This window comes from Manacus vitellinus, unplaced genomic scaffold (assembly GCF_001715985.3).
Source record: "Manacus vitellinus isolate BGI_N305 unplaced genomic scaffold, ASM171598v3 scaffold_76_pilon, whole genome shotgun sequence".
In the NCBI taxonomy this organism is placed as follows: domain Eukaryota; kingdom Metazoa; phylum Chordata; class Aves; order Passeriformes; family Pipridae; genus Manacus; species Manacus vitellinus.
Window position 1 is genome coordinate 742,358 of NW_021940796.1, and position 14,881 is coordinate 757,238.

Below are 14,881 nucleotides of genomic sequence, written 5' to 3' on the forward strand. Positions count from 1 at the left end.
CCTGAGTTGCTGTGCTGTGTGTCCGCAGGCCGGGCCATGCCGCCGCTGCCGGGCGCGGAGCGGGTGCGGAGCGCGGTGCGGCTGTACCGGTACCTGCTGCGCTGCTGCCGCCGCCTGCCCGAGGGGAGCGTCCGCCAGCACTACCGACACGCCATCCGCCAGGTCAGGCACGGGGCTGGGGCTTGGCTTTCCCCTGCTGCTCTTTGCACCAGCTTCTTATGGCTCCTGGCACTTGAAAAAAATAAACCTGACTATTCTTTTGTAAGCTTGAGACATGAGTGGATTTGAAGGGTTATAGTGGGAGTATGTGAAGGAGCATTACTTTTTGTTTGCTTCTGAAACCTTCTATTTTTATTGGCTTTCATCTCTAATTCTTTTGTTAGTCAAGAGGATGAACAATCATTCCTTACTCCATAAACTCATCTTTTAGGGCCAAACTTACTGGTTCCTTGTCAGTCATTTTTTAATATATATATATATATATATCTCTTTCCCCTCTGGCTGGGTAAATCTCATCTGACTGTTCATATTCCATACTTCATATGGAAGTGATTTCATGCCTTTGATTTTACCTGTTGTCCCATGTCTCTCCAGTTTTAACCTACCAGACAATTTCAGTTTTTGTTGATGATGTATGAAAAGAGTAAAATACTTCACATGAAATTCCATATGACCAGATTTGCTATGGAAATAGCATGGCCAGGTGCTACAATGTGTATCTTTACCTTTCCAGACCAGCAGTTTATTTAGCATCAAATATTTTTCTGAGATTTAAAAGCAATCCTTATTTTGACAACTGTTGTGTTGCCTGGTCCGTGTGACACTTGGAATGTTGCAGAGTTTCAAAGTTCATGCTGATGAAGATGACCCTGAGCGAATCCAGCAGATCATTAAAAGAGCCATTGAAGATGCTGACTGGGTGATGAATAAAGTAAGTGCCTCAGATTGTCTGTGTTTTGGTTTCTCCCAGTTCAAAACAAGAAGAAAACTCTGAACAGGCAATTTTTGTGTTAACCTGGAAAGGAAATACCTGGCCAATAGGGATCTGTGATTGTGACAGCTCTTGTTTAAAAGAATCTCTTCATCAATATAAACTAAAGATTGTTTTTTTCAGAACAAATAACAATTTAAGTTGGTCCCTGTGTCAGTCTTTGTTTCCATGAAGAATTCTATTAAATTTCAGCAATGGTGGCTTGTATAACCCTATTATAGGAGAAAAAAACCCCAAATACAGCATTTTGAAAGCTATAAATTGATATGCAGCATCTGCCTTCCTAACAGATTCACTCCTCGTAGGCACTTTATATAAACTTCCAGAACTGTTGTTGTTTTTTCTCAGATCTTGCCTGTGGCTGCAGAGGTCAGGGGCAAAGCTGTGGTGCTGGGCTCCCCTGTGCCATAATTCTCACCCAGTGGATCTGCCCCTGTGCTCTCACAGCACTGGAAGATGCCACTCAGGCTGGCTTGTCAGATAAAAGAATGAGGATTGTTTATGTTAGACAGCTGAGAGTCACCTGTGCTTCCTGGGATTTGAGTCTGGCTGGGGAGTGTGATATGTTAACATTGAGTATAGGAAACAAGTCAAAAGTTCAGCTTCCTCTAAATATCTATTGATTTTAATTTACCAAGTGACTGTTAAGTCCTTCTCTCTGCCAGTCCGTGAAATCCAAATGAGAATTGTTACAGGAGCAAGCAGAGATTAGTCACAGATTATGAAATTATAGCAGTAGCCAAATCCCAGCAGTAACAGCCTAGTCAACAACTGTGCCTGAATCTGATTTTATTCTCCTGCAATTAGAATGTAGGCTCATTCTGAAAGAAAGAGAATAGGCTCATTCTACTTCAGCCACAGAGGCTGTAGTCTGGTTCTGGGGAGAACTGGTAATGGACCGGTGTGAGAGGAGGGGCACACTCACAGTGCCTGCCAAGGAGCATTATTTTATATTGCAGAGAGAAAACCTGTCAAATTTCAATCTAACTTAAGGGAGACGAAGGTAAATTTATGTGGATCATGAAGAGAGTTGTAAATCTTTGTCAGCATGAACTGTTACTTAGTTATATGCTTTTTCCCACAAAAAAATTTGGTTTGTTATTTTTTTTTCAGTATGAAAAACAGAAGAAGAGGAAGGATGAAGACAAGAAGGACACTGGTAAACATCCTTAGAGGACTTGCAGTCAAGCCCAGTGCTGTATTAGAATTATTGCCTGAAGTTTTATCTTAGATACTACAAATACAGTAATTTATATCTCACTGGAATGTCATGAAGCTAAATTAATATTTCTGAAGCTATTTAAGTGTGTAAATGAAAAGGCACAGTCGAGGTTAATACTCTTGCCTTGTATAATCACAAATTTTAAGTTAAAGCCCAAACTTGTCTAAGCTTTGAGTAACTTCCTCCATTGTATGTGAGGCCTGGATCAACCCTGGCAGTGTGTGAGACACATTTTGCAGGTTCTTTGGTGACGAGGCTCCCCTGCATCAGCCACTGTGCATTTCGGTGACTGAGCAGTTCAGCTCGTGTGTGTGACACTGATGGCAGCTGTCACTCTGAGAGGCCACATCATCCTCTGTGGGGACCAGAGGTGTGTTCACAGTGAAGCAGAGGTATGACCAGAGCACAGGGCTGGGTTTGATCCAACAGCAAACTCAAAAGCCTGGGCTGCCAAGGGGAGAACATGCCACGAGAACTTTCTGAAGGCTGAACCACAGTAATTTCCACTTGCCTGTCCATGCTACGGCCACATCTTCCCTCTGCTCTGTGGGCTGTTGGACTGCTGGCTGTCTCAGTAAAGTCAGGGGCTGTCACTGCTCTCTGAGCTGCCACGGGAGCAGCCCCTGAAGGGTCAGGAACAGCCCCTGCTGGGTCGGGAACAGCCCCTGCTCGTCAGGAACAGAACCCCCTGCTGGGTCGGGAACAGCCCCTGCTGGGTCGGGAACAGCCCCTGCTCTGTCGGGAACAGCCCCTGCTCGGTCGGGAACAGCCCCTGCTCCCTCGGTTCGTGCTCGGGGCAGTCACTGCCCGTGCGATGCTGTACGGCTCAAAGGCCTGCACGGCTCTTTGCAACACAGAATAAATGTCCTTTCAAAATGGGAGTCCCTGTGCGTTTCAAAAGGCCGCCTTTCCGCTGCCGAGTGTGTTTTGCGGGGTGAGAGCCGGTCCCCCGGGCAGAGCTCGGGCCGGTCCCTCCGCAGTGCCGCGCTCCGCTGCAGTTCCGCGCTCCGCCGGCGGGCGGCGGTGCGGGCGCGCCCAGCGCGCTCTGTCCGCACGGCCCTGCCGCTGGTTCGTGCCTTCGGCCGGGGAGCGAACAGGGAAATGCGGGCTCAGGCAGCCCAGCAGAGTTTGGGAAGCGCTGTATCGGAAATGGGGCTGTAAGGGAACGTTTGTGTTGTATCAAAAAAACCCTTTGTCTCTGCTAGCACTAAACCCCCCTCTCCAAGAATTCCTGTCCTCTTATTCTTCCCTCTGCCATCACCACTATTGTTCCTCTCTCTGCTCCCACATCTTTCACATCATCTTATACACCCTTAACTTTTATTGTCCTTGTCCTCAATTCTGTTCTCATCTTGTCTCTCTACCCCACTTATTTCTTCTCTTCAAATCCTTTTCTGTCAAGTGCATCAGAACATACTCAGGTGTTATGCTGGGGCCAGCCTTCTGCTTCATTTCAGGTAAAGCAGGAAGGTAAGAGAGTTTCTCAGCAGAGCAGGTGTTTCTTTATGTTAGGAAAACCTCTTAAGTAAATTTTTTTGAAAATGCAGTCATTTTAGTTTAAACTTTCAAAATAATTTGGTGCAAGGTAGAACACAGAAAGCTTCAACCTTGGCAAGGCACAGAAAGCTTGACCGACAAGGAATATCCAGTATGATACTGAACACTAATAAAGAAGCTCCAGCATTTTTGATAGTAGCTGTCTGAGTGTGCTGCCTCTGATCAGAATAGCACACAGGTGACCCCTGCTGTACTCCAGGTCTGTGCTGTGGGTTTGGTCTGTAGCTTGGAGATGCACTGAACTTTGTATCACTGCAACAGTGAAAATTAGAGCCTTAGTGGGATTAGCAGTGTATGGAAACATGGCAGTTTCCTGAACTTTAAATGTAGAGTGCTCAGCAACCCTCTATGGTTTTAATTGCCTGAGTTTTGGTAGTGTGAGCTGTAATATTTTGTTCAGTTACAAAATAGGATAATTGCATGTGTTTAAATCACTCTTACATGCCTGTTATTTAATTTATGGCTAGTTCAAGAGGGAAAGCACCAAGGAGCTGGAAGATGCAACTGGGACATGTCTGCAGCTCCAAATGTCTGAGGTGCCAGCTGAGAACATCAGACCAAAGGTATGATAGAAGAACTGATATGGGAGGACCAGGATCTGGGAATTTTAGGTTTTGGAAAGTGGTGGAGCTTTCAGTTTCGGTAGGGCACAGAGGAGGGACATGGTAGGTGAGCAGGAGACATCATGACTAAATATTTTGATTGGAGTGATTCAGCTGGAGGGCATGAGGATATGTCTGAGGGATTTTTTGGGGGGTTTTTTTGTACAAATATAATCTGGTTTTCAAAATAGTAACCTTTTAATAGAGCGAAAGTGTGAAGATAACTTTACTTACTCAATATACAAATAATTTTCTTGGTGGTGAGGAGAAATGATGCAAACAACTATTTACTTCCCTGAAAGAGAAAGTAATGCCCGTGTCTCAGACATGTCTCTGTAATGACTGGGCTGAAGAGTCATTCAGCTGCAGAGCTGAGGCTTTTGTGTTTTCAAGACATTATACAAATTCCATTCTCCAGCAGCATAAGTTGAGTCCCAAGATGTTATGTCCCAGATGTAGATGAGAACCTAAACTCTGAGAGGAGATTTGGGCAGAGCTTCAATACTTTCGACCAAAATTATTACTCAGAAAACTTCTGCTCAGAAGTCATTGAATCCTGGACTTGGCCAAATTTACCACTCACTGACCTGTGTTCCTGGAGTTCTCCTCACCTTTGTTTGAGCAGCTTTCTGCCTCTTTGCCACCCAGCCCTGCTGAGCCTCAGGAATGTTCCCTGTTCCCAATGCCAGCGATCACTGCCAGCGGCTCTAATGGGGCCCACTGGGAGACAGAACATGGCCACAGGCAGCTGCTCCTGGGTTCTCTCATGGCAGTGGGGATCAGAACATCAATCCCATATACATTGGTGCATCTGTGGTTCCATTTACAGTCATCCAGAATCTCTGAGCATAAAGCTGGCGGATCAAAGAGACTGTATTGTGCCCTGAAATGACTATTGCAGAGGCTAAAACAGCTCCTGGTGTTCATTGAGCTGGTGACAAGGCAAGGCATAATGTCAGTAAAAGGAGACAAACCCATTTGGAAGCTTTAGTTTCTCTTACTGAAATGAGGAACCCATTTCTGCCCGAGTTCTGGTAAGTGATGGCCTGCTGATAGGTGATTGCAGTAGCTGGATGATTAAGGGCTGGTCAGAAGGTTGTGTCTTGTGTCCAAGCCCCGTTTTTGTGGCCTCCCTGGTGACTGCTCCTGCAGTAAGTGATGCCAGCATCGGTTTCAGTGTGGAATAGGATCCCGTGCCCCTGCCTAGCCCAGGGTTTGCATTGTATTTACACAAATGTAATAACTACATTCTGCTAACAACACTTCTGCAGCTGGTTACAGTAAGATCTTGAGTCAATAACTTTTCCTGAGTACTCTACAATTCAGAGTTGAGTGGACTTAACTCTTCAAAGGTTGTGTACAGGCAACTCTTGGTTAAGGAGGTAGAGAGAGTTTCACAGGAGGCTTGTTATACAAGACAAACGTTAGAACAAGGAAAGACAGTTGGGAGACATGTTTAACAGGGGGAAATCATGCTTTACATTCTTGCAGTATGGAGAAACAAATAATTTAGATCATGTTACAGACTTATCAACATCCAGTCTAAGACCAGAACCAAAGCTGGTGCTATACTTTCTGTTCTGTGTATACATGACCTTGGGAACCTAAAGCTGAAATTATGTGGAAATAATCTGTACATTTCAAATATGGAACTAATGTGCCTAAAATGAAGCAGTTGCATCAGGTTGGTCAATGTGTTTTTAGTGTTTTGGTTCCTGCTCTTAAGCTCTCAGACAGATGGTAAGGACTGCTTTGGTTATTACCAGCGTTGGAGCCTCATGTAGAAACTTTCTGTCTAGTGAAAGTTTTTCCCTTTTTTTTATTTTTTTTTTTTATTTATTTATTCATTTCAGGTTTTGGTATGGAAAAGATTGTGTGAGTGTGTGATTTATGTAAAATACAGGATAGCTTTCTGCTCTTCACGTGGCTGGAGACACATGTACCTCTGCTCACATTCTTCTGTCAGAGGTGTCACTGATTTCAATTCACTCTCACAACCGAAAGTCATTTGAGCTCTGTGGGTACTGAATAGAATTCTTCCAACCCAGGCCAGGCCTTGCTTACCACCATTTGTCAGTAATTGAATGTTCTTTAAATCATTCTTTAGCACTTTGTAAACTCTTTCTCACTTGGTTCGTTATGTCACAGGCTTTTTGTTTAGAGACACTTGAGCTTCAGGATTTGATGCTAAACAAAAACCTCTCTTCCATGGTGTTTGGCTCATTTTCAAATGTCATAAGGAAGTGATCCTTACTGTGATACTGTACAGAACAGGAATACACACTATTTCTGGGAGAAACAAATAATATTCACTCTGATCTTTTTTAAAGGAAACAGTTTATTTGTAATAGCTTTTAACTTGGCATTATAAATTGTGCCTTCATATAAAACTCTGATAAGCTGCAAACTGAACAGGCAGCAAAACATCTGTGTCTCATTCAGTATCATAGTATTTATTCCTTGTGAGAGCCCTTGACCTTAAACTGTAAGAAGGAGTCTCTAGAGCTTTATGCTCCACTGCATTGTGTCCCTCAGTGTCACCCCAAATAGCAGAGGTGTGTTTGAGGTGAGCAGTCTCTTGGTCAGAGCAGTGTTCTGAAGCAAGTCACTGACACCCAGAAATGGCTGGACAGGGACCCACAGTGCCCACTGGGTCAGAGCCTTTCCTGCAGCCTTCCCTGCTGCTCAGAGCTGATGGGTTTCTGCTGGAGCTCGGGCCAGCTGGCACATCTTTCAACTTTTGTATTATTTGATTAATTTATCTTATAATTCTGTCAAGCCAGATTTTATGAAATAGTGTTAACTGAAGTATACAATAATCATCAAGTAGTCCTTTCAGCTTGTGATTAAGCAGGGCAGACACATTAACTTTTAAAAAAACCCTGCTCTTTGAAGAGTATTTTCTTCATAATTGTGTTTGATATTTAAAATAGTTTTTAAAAGTTTAGAAGCAGAGGGAGGCATCTGTCACTTGCAGCTACGAGCTTAACAATGTTTGTATTTGTTGCTGAGGGAGAGGCCCCTGGCATTGCTCACCTCACTGGTAGGGTCTAAGAGGACAGTTCTGAGGCTGCTGTTTGCTGTCCTTGCCTGTGAGCTGGGAGGCCCAAGAAGTGAACTTACCTATCCTGTAACTATCAACCTGGGTGCCTTTTCCCCCAGAAGAACCTGCCTTTGTGTTCTGCATGGGTCCATTTTGAGAAGGATTAACTTGATTTTTGGTTTTTCAGTTAGTAACTTCCGAGCCAGCTTGGTTTGGGTATTTCACAGAATCACAGGATCACTGAGGTTGGAAAAGACCTCCAAGATCATCAAGTCCAACCTGTGACCAATCCCCCCCTTGTCCCCCAGCCCAGAGCATTGAGTGCCATGTCCAGTCATTCCTTGGACACCTCTTGGGATGGGGACTCCAAACCTCCCTGGGCAGCCCCTTCCAATGCCTGACCACCCTTTCCATGAAGAAATTCTTCCTGATGTCCCACCTGAACCTCCCCTGGCACGGCTTGAGGCTATATCACTACCCCATATAAAATATTTTTTTTCAGCTCCAGCTGGACAAATTCAGACTGAATGGCCTTGTTACCTGTAGTCTTCCTTCTGCCAGAGTTCAGCTTCATCTGTTTAAAAACCACTGCACTTTATGTCTTTTTATTATTACAGCTTGGTTTTTTCATGGTCTCTGGTATCCTTCTTAAGAGAAGTTGAAAAGCACTGGCATTTTGATTAATATTTCCTGCCCTTCTGCAGAATGGATTTTAGAAGATACAAAATTGACACATTCTTGCAGCTGCTGAGGTTGACTCATGTTCTGCATTAGGTCAAATCACACAAGATCTGGGATTTTTCCAGCCTGCCTTCAATTTCTTAGCAGTCATTTCATCTACAGAAAGTCAGATATGTCTCAGATGGTGTGGAACAAGGAACAAGGAGAAACAACAGTATTTTGTTTTCCACAATTGTGCAACTGCAAGATCTACTTTCTCTTTTATTTTGTGTTTTTCTCTCCATTTTTAGAGGTCACAGAAATGGTGTGTTTAATCTCACTTTACTGTACAGAATGCAGTTGAACCTTGGAGCTTTCTCTCCCCCAAGAGCTCTGTGAAGTTTGTCCTCTTAGCTGAGAAACTTTATCCCCATGAAGACAGCCTAGCAGTAGAGTAACAACAGACTGTTGTGCAGTCTCCTTCCTTGGAAGTCCTCAGGACCAATCTGGATCAAGCCCTCACCTCACAGCTGACCCTGCTTTGGGCAGGAGGTTGAACTGGATGAAATGCTGGGAATCCCTTCCAACCTTCATTCTCCTATAAACCTGCATGATGTCAGTTTTTTATGGGATTTGTTTCAGTTACTGGAGTTATGTTTGAGGAATTTTCCACAAATCCCAGCACTATTCAGGGTACCCTATTCCAGCAGCTGCCTCAGGTTCACCTACACGTTGGGTTTGCTTGCTAGGCAGTTCCAAATGAAGAAATAGTTGTTTTATTCAGTGATGGAGGATTAGTCAGAGTTTGTGGGACCATATTTCAAAAGCACATCCTGTGTATGTGACAGGAGCCACAGCACCAGGACACAGGGAAGCACCACGCTGGCAGCACTGCCTGAAGAGAGCTGGGTGTTAAAGACTGCTCGTCCCCTACTCACTGAAAGGGTGGGGTGAGTGTTCCCCCAGGTACACAGTCATTGGGTGACCAACAAACAAATTCAAAAAAACAGGAAATGCAGTGAGAGGATATGTTCATATTGATATCTTTATTTAGATTTGTGATGGGAGACAAAATGTCCTAAATTAGTCTAAATATTCAGTCCGTGAATTGGAAGTGGCAGCAGAGTAGCAGAAAGTTGTGTTCTGTGATGCTCAACAGAGACTGACCAGGGAAATGGTCCATATTTCAGTGTATTAGTGCTGTCTGTGTTTCCATGTCTGTGTTTCCATGTCTGTGTTTCCATGTCTGTATTTCGATGTGCAAGTACTGAGCTGGACTTGCAGCTCAAAATCAATGAAAACTGACTAAAAATACTCTGAAGATGCTGAAGAATGTGCCACAGGAATTGTCTTTTTTGGTAGGGGAAGAGAGAGAGTTGCTAGAAAAGGAGCTGTAAGCTCATACCCCCACCCTCTGGCACTGTTTCCCTTATGGAAAGGGCAGAGGAAGGAAATTTCACTCTCACAGAAGGTTTGGAAATGTGATATAATTCGCACAGACACTGAAAGCTGTGCAGGCCTAGGCAAGACTGGCCTAACTGTAGTGCTTAGCAAGGAGTCCTTAAAATCAATTTAAGTAGTAAAAAGACTCATAAAGATAAAGCAAAGCCATAAAATTGCCTGAGAGGGCCCCTGTCTCTGTCCAGGAAACATGGTAAGCAGGTCAACCTGCAGTGGTGGTGGATAGACTGAGATGCACTGGGCCAAGTGTGACTCTGAATGTGCAGCAAACACGGGAGCAGGTGAAGGAGGTGTCAGGAGCAGGTGAAGGAGGTGTCAGGAGCAGGTGAAGGAGGTGTCAGGGGCAGGGAGAGACCAGCAGGGCAGCAGCAGAGACTCCGAGGGCAGCAGGAAAGACAAGCCTGGGAGTTTTGCTGGAATTGTTTCAGCAGTGCTCTGTGTTTTTCACACTGAAGTTTTAAATGTTCAAAACTGAAGTTACTTTTATACTTCAGTATTCTGTTCTACATGTCAGTCTATAAGTTTGTGGGTTTTTGAAAACCAGTATTCAAATCTCTTCTGTTACCTGTCCTTGGTTAGAAATTGCCCTCAGCCAGTGCTCTGTTACTGAAATTGGAGTTCCCTCAGGCCATGCTTTCCCTGAAGGATGCCTTTGCTGCTGCAGCCGTGGCTGAGGATCCCAGCAGTGAGTCAGGAGGTGTCAGCAATTGCTTCTGCTTGAGCCAATGTGCAGCCAGGCACACAAAATCTGGCTATTGACTGTCTCCTGCCTTTGTCCCTGCCTCACTTCCTCGCCCCTGGTTGTGACATGCACACACTGGAATTTTGGAAAGGGTGACTGATGAGGGAATTTTGTCATTTCTGCACATCTGAGTTTGGCCGAGCTGACCCCGAGCAGACAGGAAGGGGTGGGTTTACTGGCACGGCACTGTAAATTTAGCACTCTCCTTAACTTTCATTTCTGCCCTCAGATGTTAACATAGGGAAATTTTCCACCCTGCCCTGCCATCATTTGACGTGCGGCCTTCCACTGAGGAGCAGGAGGTGGCAAATGAAACGTTACCCTTCCCACCCTCAACTGCTGCTTTTAATGCCCCTTCAATCTGCAGAAACTAAAAAGGAGTCCAGACTGGGATTCTACTTGTATTTGCAGATTTTCAAGCACGTAGGCCTGGGCCTTTTATTTTGCTTTTGATAGAGTTTTTATCCCCACTTTATAAAGAAAACTTCAAAATAATGAAGAAGCCAGTGAAGAAGAGACTACAGTTCGTGGTGAATATGACAAAACCTTAAAGGAACAGTAAGCAATCAGAACACACCCCAAAAAACAGAGTTGACATCTTGCAAAGTCTGGGGGAAGATTCAAACCAAATGAATGTTCTTTGGGAAATGAAAAATCAAACCAGTATAAAAGAAGAAGATTGACAGTAGGCAGTGAGAGGAGATATTTGGGAGCAGCTTTTTAAACAGTAGTTATTATTGTCACTAATTGTATCTTTCTTTGCCAGAAACCACACAAAGCTTCCAGTAAAACCAGTGGATCTGTGGAGGTTCCAGAGAATAAAGGCAGGAAGAATTGGTGAGAAGCTTTCTCAGCAATTTCTGGAACTTTTAATATTTAGTGTAGGAATTAGGAGGCTAGGAATGTGTTTTTTGCAGATGACATTTTCGGATGAGCAGTGCAATGTTACTGGCAAACTGAGACTTGCAGGTACGATCCCAGGGTGATCTGGCACCCAGGCTGTGCCACAAACCCTCACCGTTGCCATTATTTATGTATTTATTTACCTCTGAGTTGAAAAAGTCCAGAGAGGCTTCCCTGTGGCTCAGTGCCTGTCATGCCAGGCATTGGAGGCAGCACAAAGAGACAATACTTGTCTTACAAAAACTTTTTCAGTATGAAATGCACACTAAAGTAAATACACACTAAAGTGTTCCCAGGGAAATGTCTCTCCAACAGTTCAGTGACAGCAAGCTGGGAAATGTGAATGAAGCCTCATAGGCAGTAGAGAAGCAGCACTTGAGCCCAGAAAAGGAACAGAAAGTGAATGAATGCCATCCCAATGAGTTATTTGTACCACAAAGTGGCCACTTGTGACAGAAGCAGTGAGCATTTCACAGAACTCATGAGTGCATTTCGGGGTGTAAATGCCTTTTGTGCTCCCGCCCCATTTCCACTGGTTTCTGATTCCTGTCCCAGCCCAGGTTACCAGGGAGCTGTTCTGCCCCAGTCCTGCTCCTCACACTGCCCTGTAAGTGTGTTCTGGTGCTCCAGGAATACCTTGTTGCAGCTGATCTTGCTGCTGGGGCAGGGAGATGGACTGGTGCCATGAGGGGGTCCTTTCCAGTCCTTTTTTAATGACTGTATGCTGCTGCTGGTTAAGGACCAAATTTCCTGTCCAGCCAGTGATCAAGTGGTAAAGCAGGAAGCAGAGTATGTTTCCTCAGGAAAGGAAATACATAAAGGCAGAGCCATCAGTTTGTAGATGGAAATGGAACTTACTTCACCCTTAGCATAGAAAGGGCAAGGGAAGCCCCAACAAATCTGATGTGCCAAGTGTTTACAGAGTTATTTGTACTTATTGTGCTGTCACACAGCATTCTGACAATAGTTAGGTTAGTTAGGAAAAAAGAGTTAGAAAAAATTCACTGGTAACCTGTGAAAAGTTGGGACAGTTGAACATTGTCTCTTCAGGGTTCCATGAAATTGGGAAAATCAGCCCTTGTTGTCAGGTTTGCTTTGAAGACTCAAGATGTAGGGCAGCAACCTTACAAACAGAGCTTGAGCTAATGCAGAATCTTGCAGATATGATATATATTATAGTATCAGACACATAATACAGCTTAGTTGGAAGGAAATAGCAGAAAGTTGATTATTGAGACTGCAGACCATCACACATTCAGAAACAAAACAAAATTTGACTCCAAATGACAAAATGGTCAGCATGCCATTGAATAGGTCAAACAGTCTGCTTGGAAAGGGCACCTCTTTCATCAAAGTTTAATGCAAGGAAAGCGACTGGTTCTTGCATTCTGATATGGCAGAGGCAGAAGTGGCTGTGCAAAAATAGAAAATATGTGCAGAATTGATTTTCTGAAAGAAAAACCTTCCAAGCAGTGTAGAATATTTGTAGGAGTGCACAGTGAGCTTGTTTAGTTAATCTCTGACTCCACCTGAGAAATGAATGGTGCTCTCTTGTTCTTACCGTACAGAGGGAGTTTTATTACTGATTTCAGTGATTAAAAAAACAGATCTTGTTTGAGCAACTGGAGTGATTAAGCAGTTCCCCGAATGGCTGTACCTTGGCCAATCCTTTAAACAGTTCTAAGGAAAGATGTTTCTTCTCCTCTGGTTATCCCAAATCTGATTTTTCATATCCAATCCCTACATAGCCTTTCCTGGATTTCAGCAGTCTCCAAGCCCAGGGAAATAAGGAAGGTGAATATTATAGGCTTAGAAGCCATTGGACAGAGTTGAATTCAATTAAATTTCTACTAAGATATGTTCTTTCTTACTGTACTAGACATTAAGATTCCCCATGCTCTGTAGAAAAGTGAGGTTAATAAGAAAGGGAAGGATGCAAATAGGATTTTTAAACTCTGACAAAATAGCAAATGCAAAGAAGAATGTAAAGCCAGAACTTCATGGCATGACATTGAGACACAGCTCACACATCATTTCTGCTGCTGATTAGATGTCTGGAGTATTTTAAACAAAGGGATGTCGCCGCTAATTCTGATGAGAGAAAAGGCATCAAATTAAAGAAAAAATCCAGTTGTGAAAATCCACGAGAAGTGGATGCAAAGCAGCACAGGCTTGATACAGCCGAGAAGATGAATGCTCAGAAAACTCAGGTCTATTTTTCAAGAGGCTGATGTCTAGCAACCCTGGATTATATACAGGGGATCTTGTGCATGAACACGTGTGCACAGCACTTGCTTTGCCTCTAGCAGTGCTTTATACAAGAACTTTTCAAACACAGAAACTAGACACAGGGAGAAGAAAACACCTTGCCCGAGCTCGTCCAATGCAGGTGTGACAGGTGAAAAATGAACGTGCGTTTCCTCATTTCTCTCTCTGCCTTGGGCCTCATTTCTGTAGATCTTTGGTCGGTCGGCACCTCTAAATCTCTCTGGTTATCACTGTGCCACATTTGACCTCATATTAGTCAGCAGGTATATTAATCATCTTTAGTTTGTAAACAGATTCCTTAAAATAGCCATACATAATATTATCCAAGGAACAAATAAAGCAAGTCAAAATCCCTGCTGGTGCACTGGCCTGGCACTGCTCTTGTGGGCTGCAGGTGCCTGGCAGCAATTGGCACTGCTGCCAGCCCTGGTCCTGGAGGGCTTGTGCCTTCCAGACTGCAGGAGAAGCCTGGCTTTGTAATAGGTACGTGTTATCTAACATTGAAAATCAGCTCAACAATCCTACCCAGCTGTCCTGCTGCTATTCCCACATACAGCACAGTGGCTATGGTTTACACTGCAGGGACTGCAGTTTCCTTTCAGTATTCCTACTGCTTTGGAAAAGCACCAGGGGACAAAGCTTGCAGGCAGCAACAGGCAGAACAGGCAGCTCTGGAGAGCAAGGAATTCTGCACATACTCTGTTGAGTAAACTTGACCAAAAGTAAGGAGGGAGTATAGTTTTGTAAAATGTAAAATACCTGTCCTTAGTTACAATCACCTGATTAAATGCTTTCCTGGCCCACACTGTAAAGTTCTATGGCTCTAAAATTTCTCTTGAAGTTGCTCACTCTCTTCCTGCAGCTGTAGGTAATGTACAGGCATGGAGACTGGCCACACAGTGCTCAAGCTGTAAGAAGCCTTTCAGGATTTATTTATTTTAATTTTAACACTTGTGCAAGGTTGCAAACGGTGTTGAGGTGATCCCCTGCCATTCCCATGGAGCACAGGCAGGAATCAGGGCTGTGGCAGCAGGGGAAGGATGGGATGCTCCAGCATCAGGAGCTGGTGGCTGCCCTGCCCTCCTCACACAACACAGGTTATGTAATGCTGCTCAGCCACACACCCTCCACTTCTCCAATACAGGACATTTTGGGAATCCCCCTTTTTTTTTCAGTCTCCATGTCCAACCTTACTCAGCTGTTTTGCATACATCATTTGGAGTATAAAATGCTTTTGCCTCCCAGGAGGGATACAGAGCCTGAGAGATTAAAGTCAAGAAACTTTGACAGAGAAGAGCCTCTCCTGGCAGGGTTGGGAGCACCTCACAGAGCCCGGTAAGAATCACTGTGACCAGTTGTTCATTCTGTCATTCATTTACTGCAGCTCACAGGTAAAGGAATTATATGACAAACTATCTTTCTTTCTGTATTA

General features: G+C 44.1%; 1 protein-coding gene across 4 annotated transcripts in view; it reads left to right on the top strand.

Annotated features, from left to right (window-relative positions):
• The window catches only part of LYRM9 (LYR motif containing 9), a 38,283-nt gene extending 23,498 nt beyond the window's left edge, over positions 1 to 14,785 (top strand). Inside the window, exons 3-8 of one of the 4 annotated variants that reach the window (XR_003916314.1) lie at positions 29 to 162; positions 839 to 931; positions 2,105 to 2,150; positions 4,238 to 4,333; positions 11,045 to 11,115; positions 14,695 to 14,785. Coding sequence is in view for 3 of the 4 variants with exons in the window: in XM_029964640.1 (XP_029820500.1) it covers positions 37 to 162; positions 839 to 931; positions 2,105 to 2,150; positions 4,238 to 4,305 (333 nt within the window). In the remaining variant the exon portion in view is untranslated. Of the gene's footprint in view, positions 1 to 28; positions 163 to 838; positions 932 to 2,104; positions 2,151 to 2,452; positions 2,875 to 4,237; positions 4,334 to 5,201; positions 5,407 to 11,044; positions 11,116 to 14,694 lie in introns of those variants that run through there. The other 3 variants (XM_029964640.1, XM_029964639.1, XM_029964641.1) reach the window with 3 other exon arrangements.
• Positions 14,786 to 14,881: the final 96 nt, after the last annotated feature.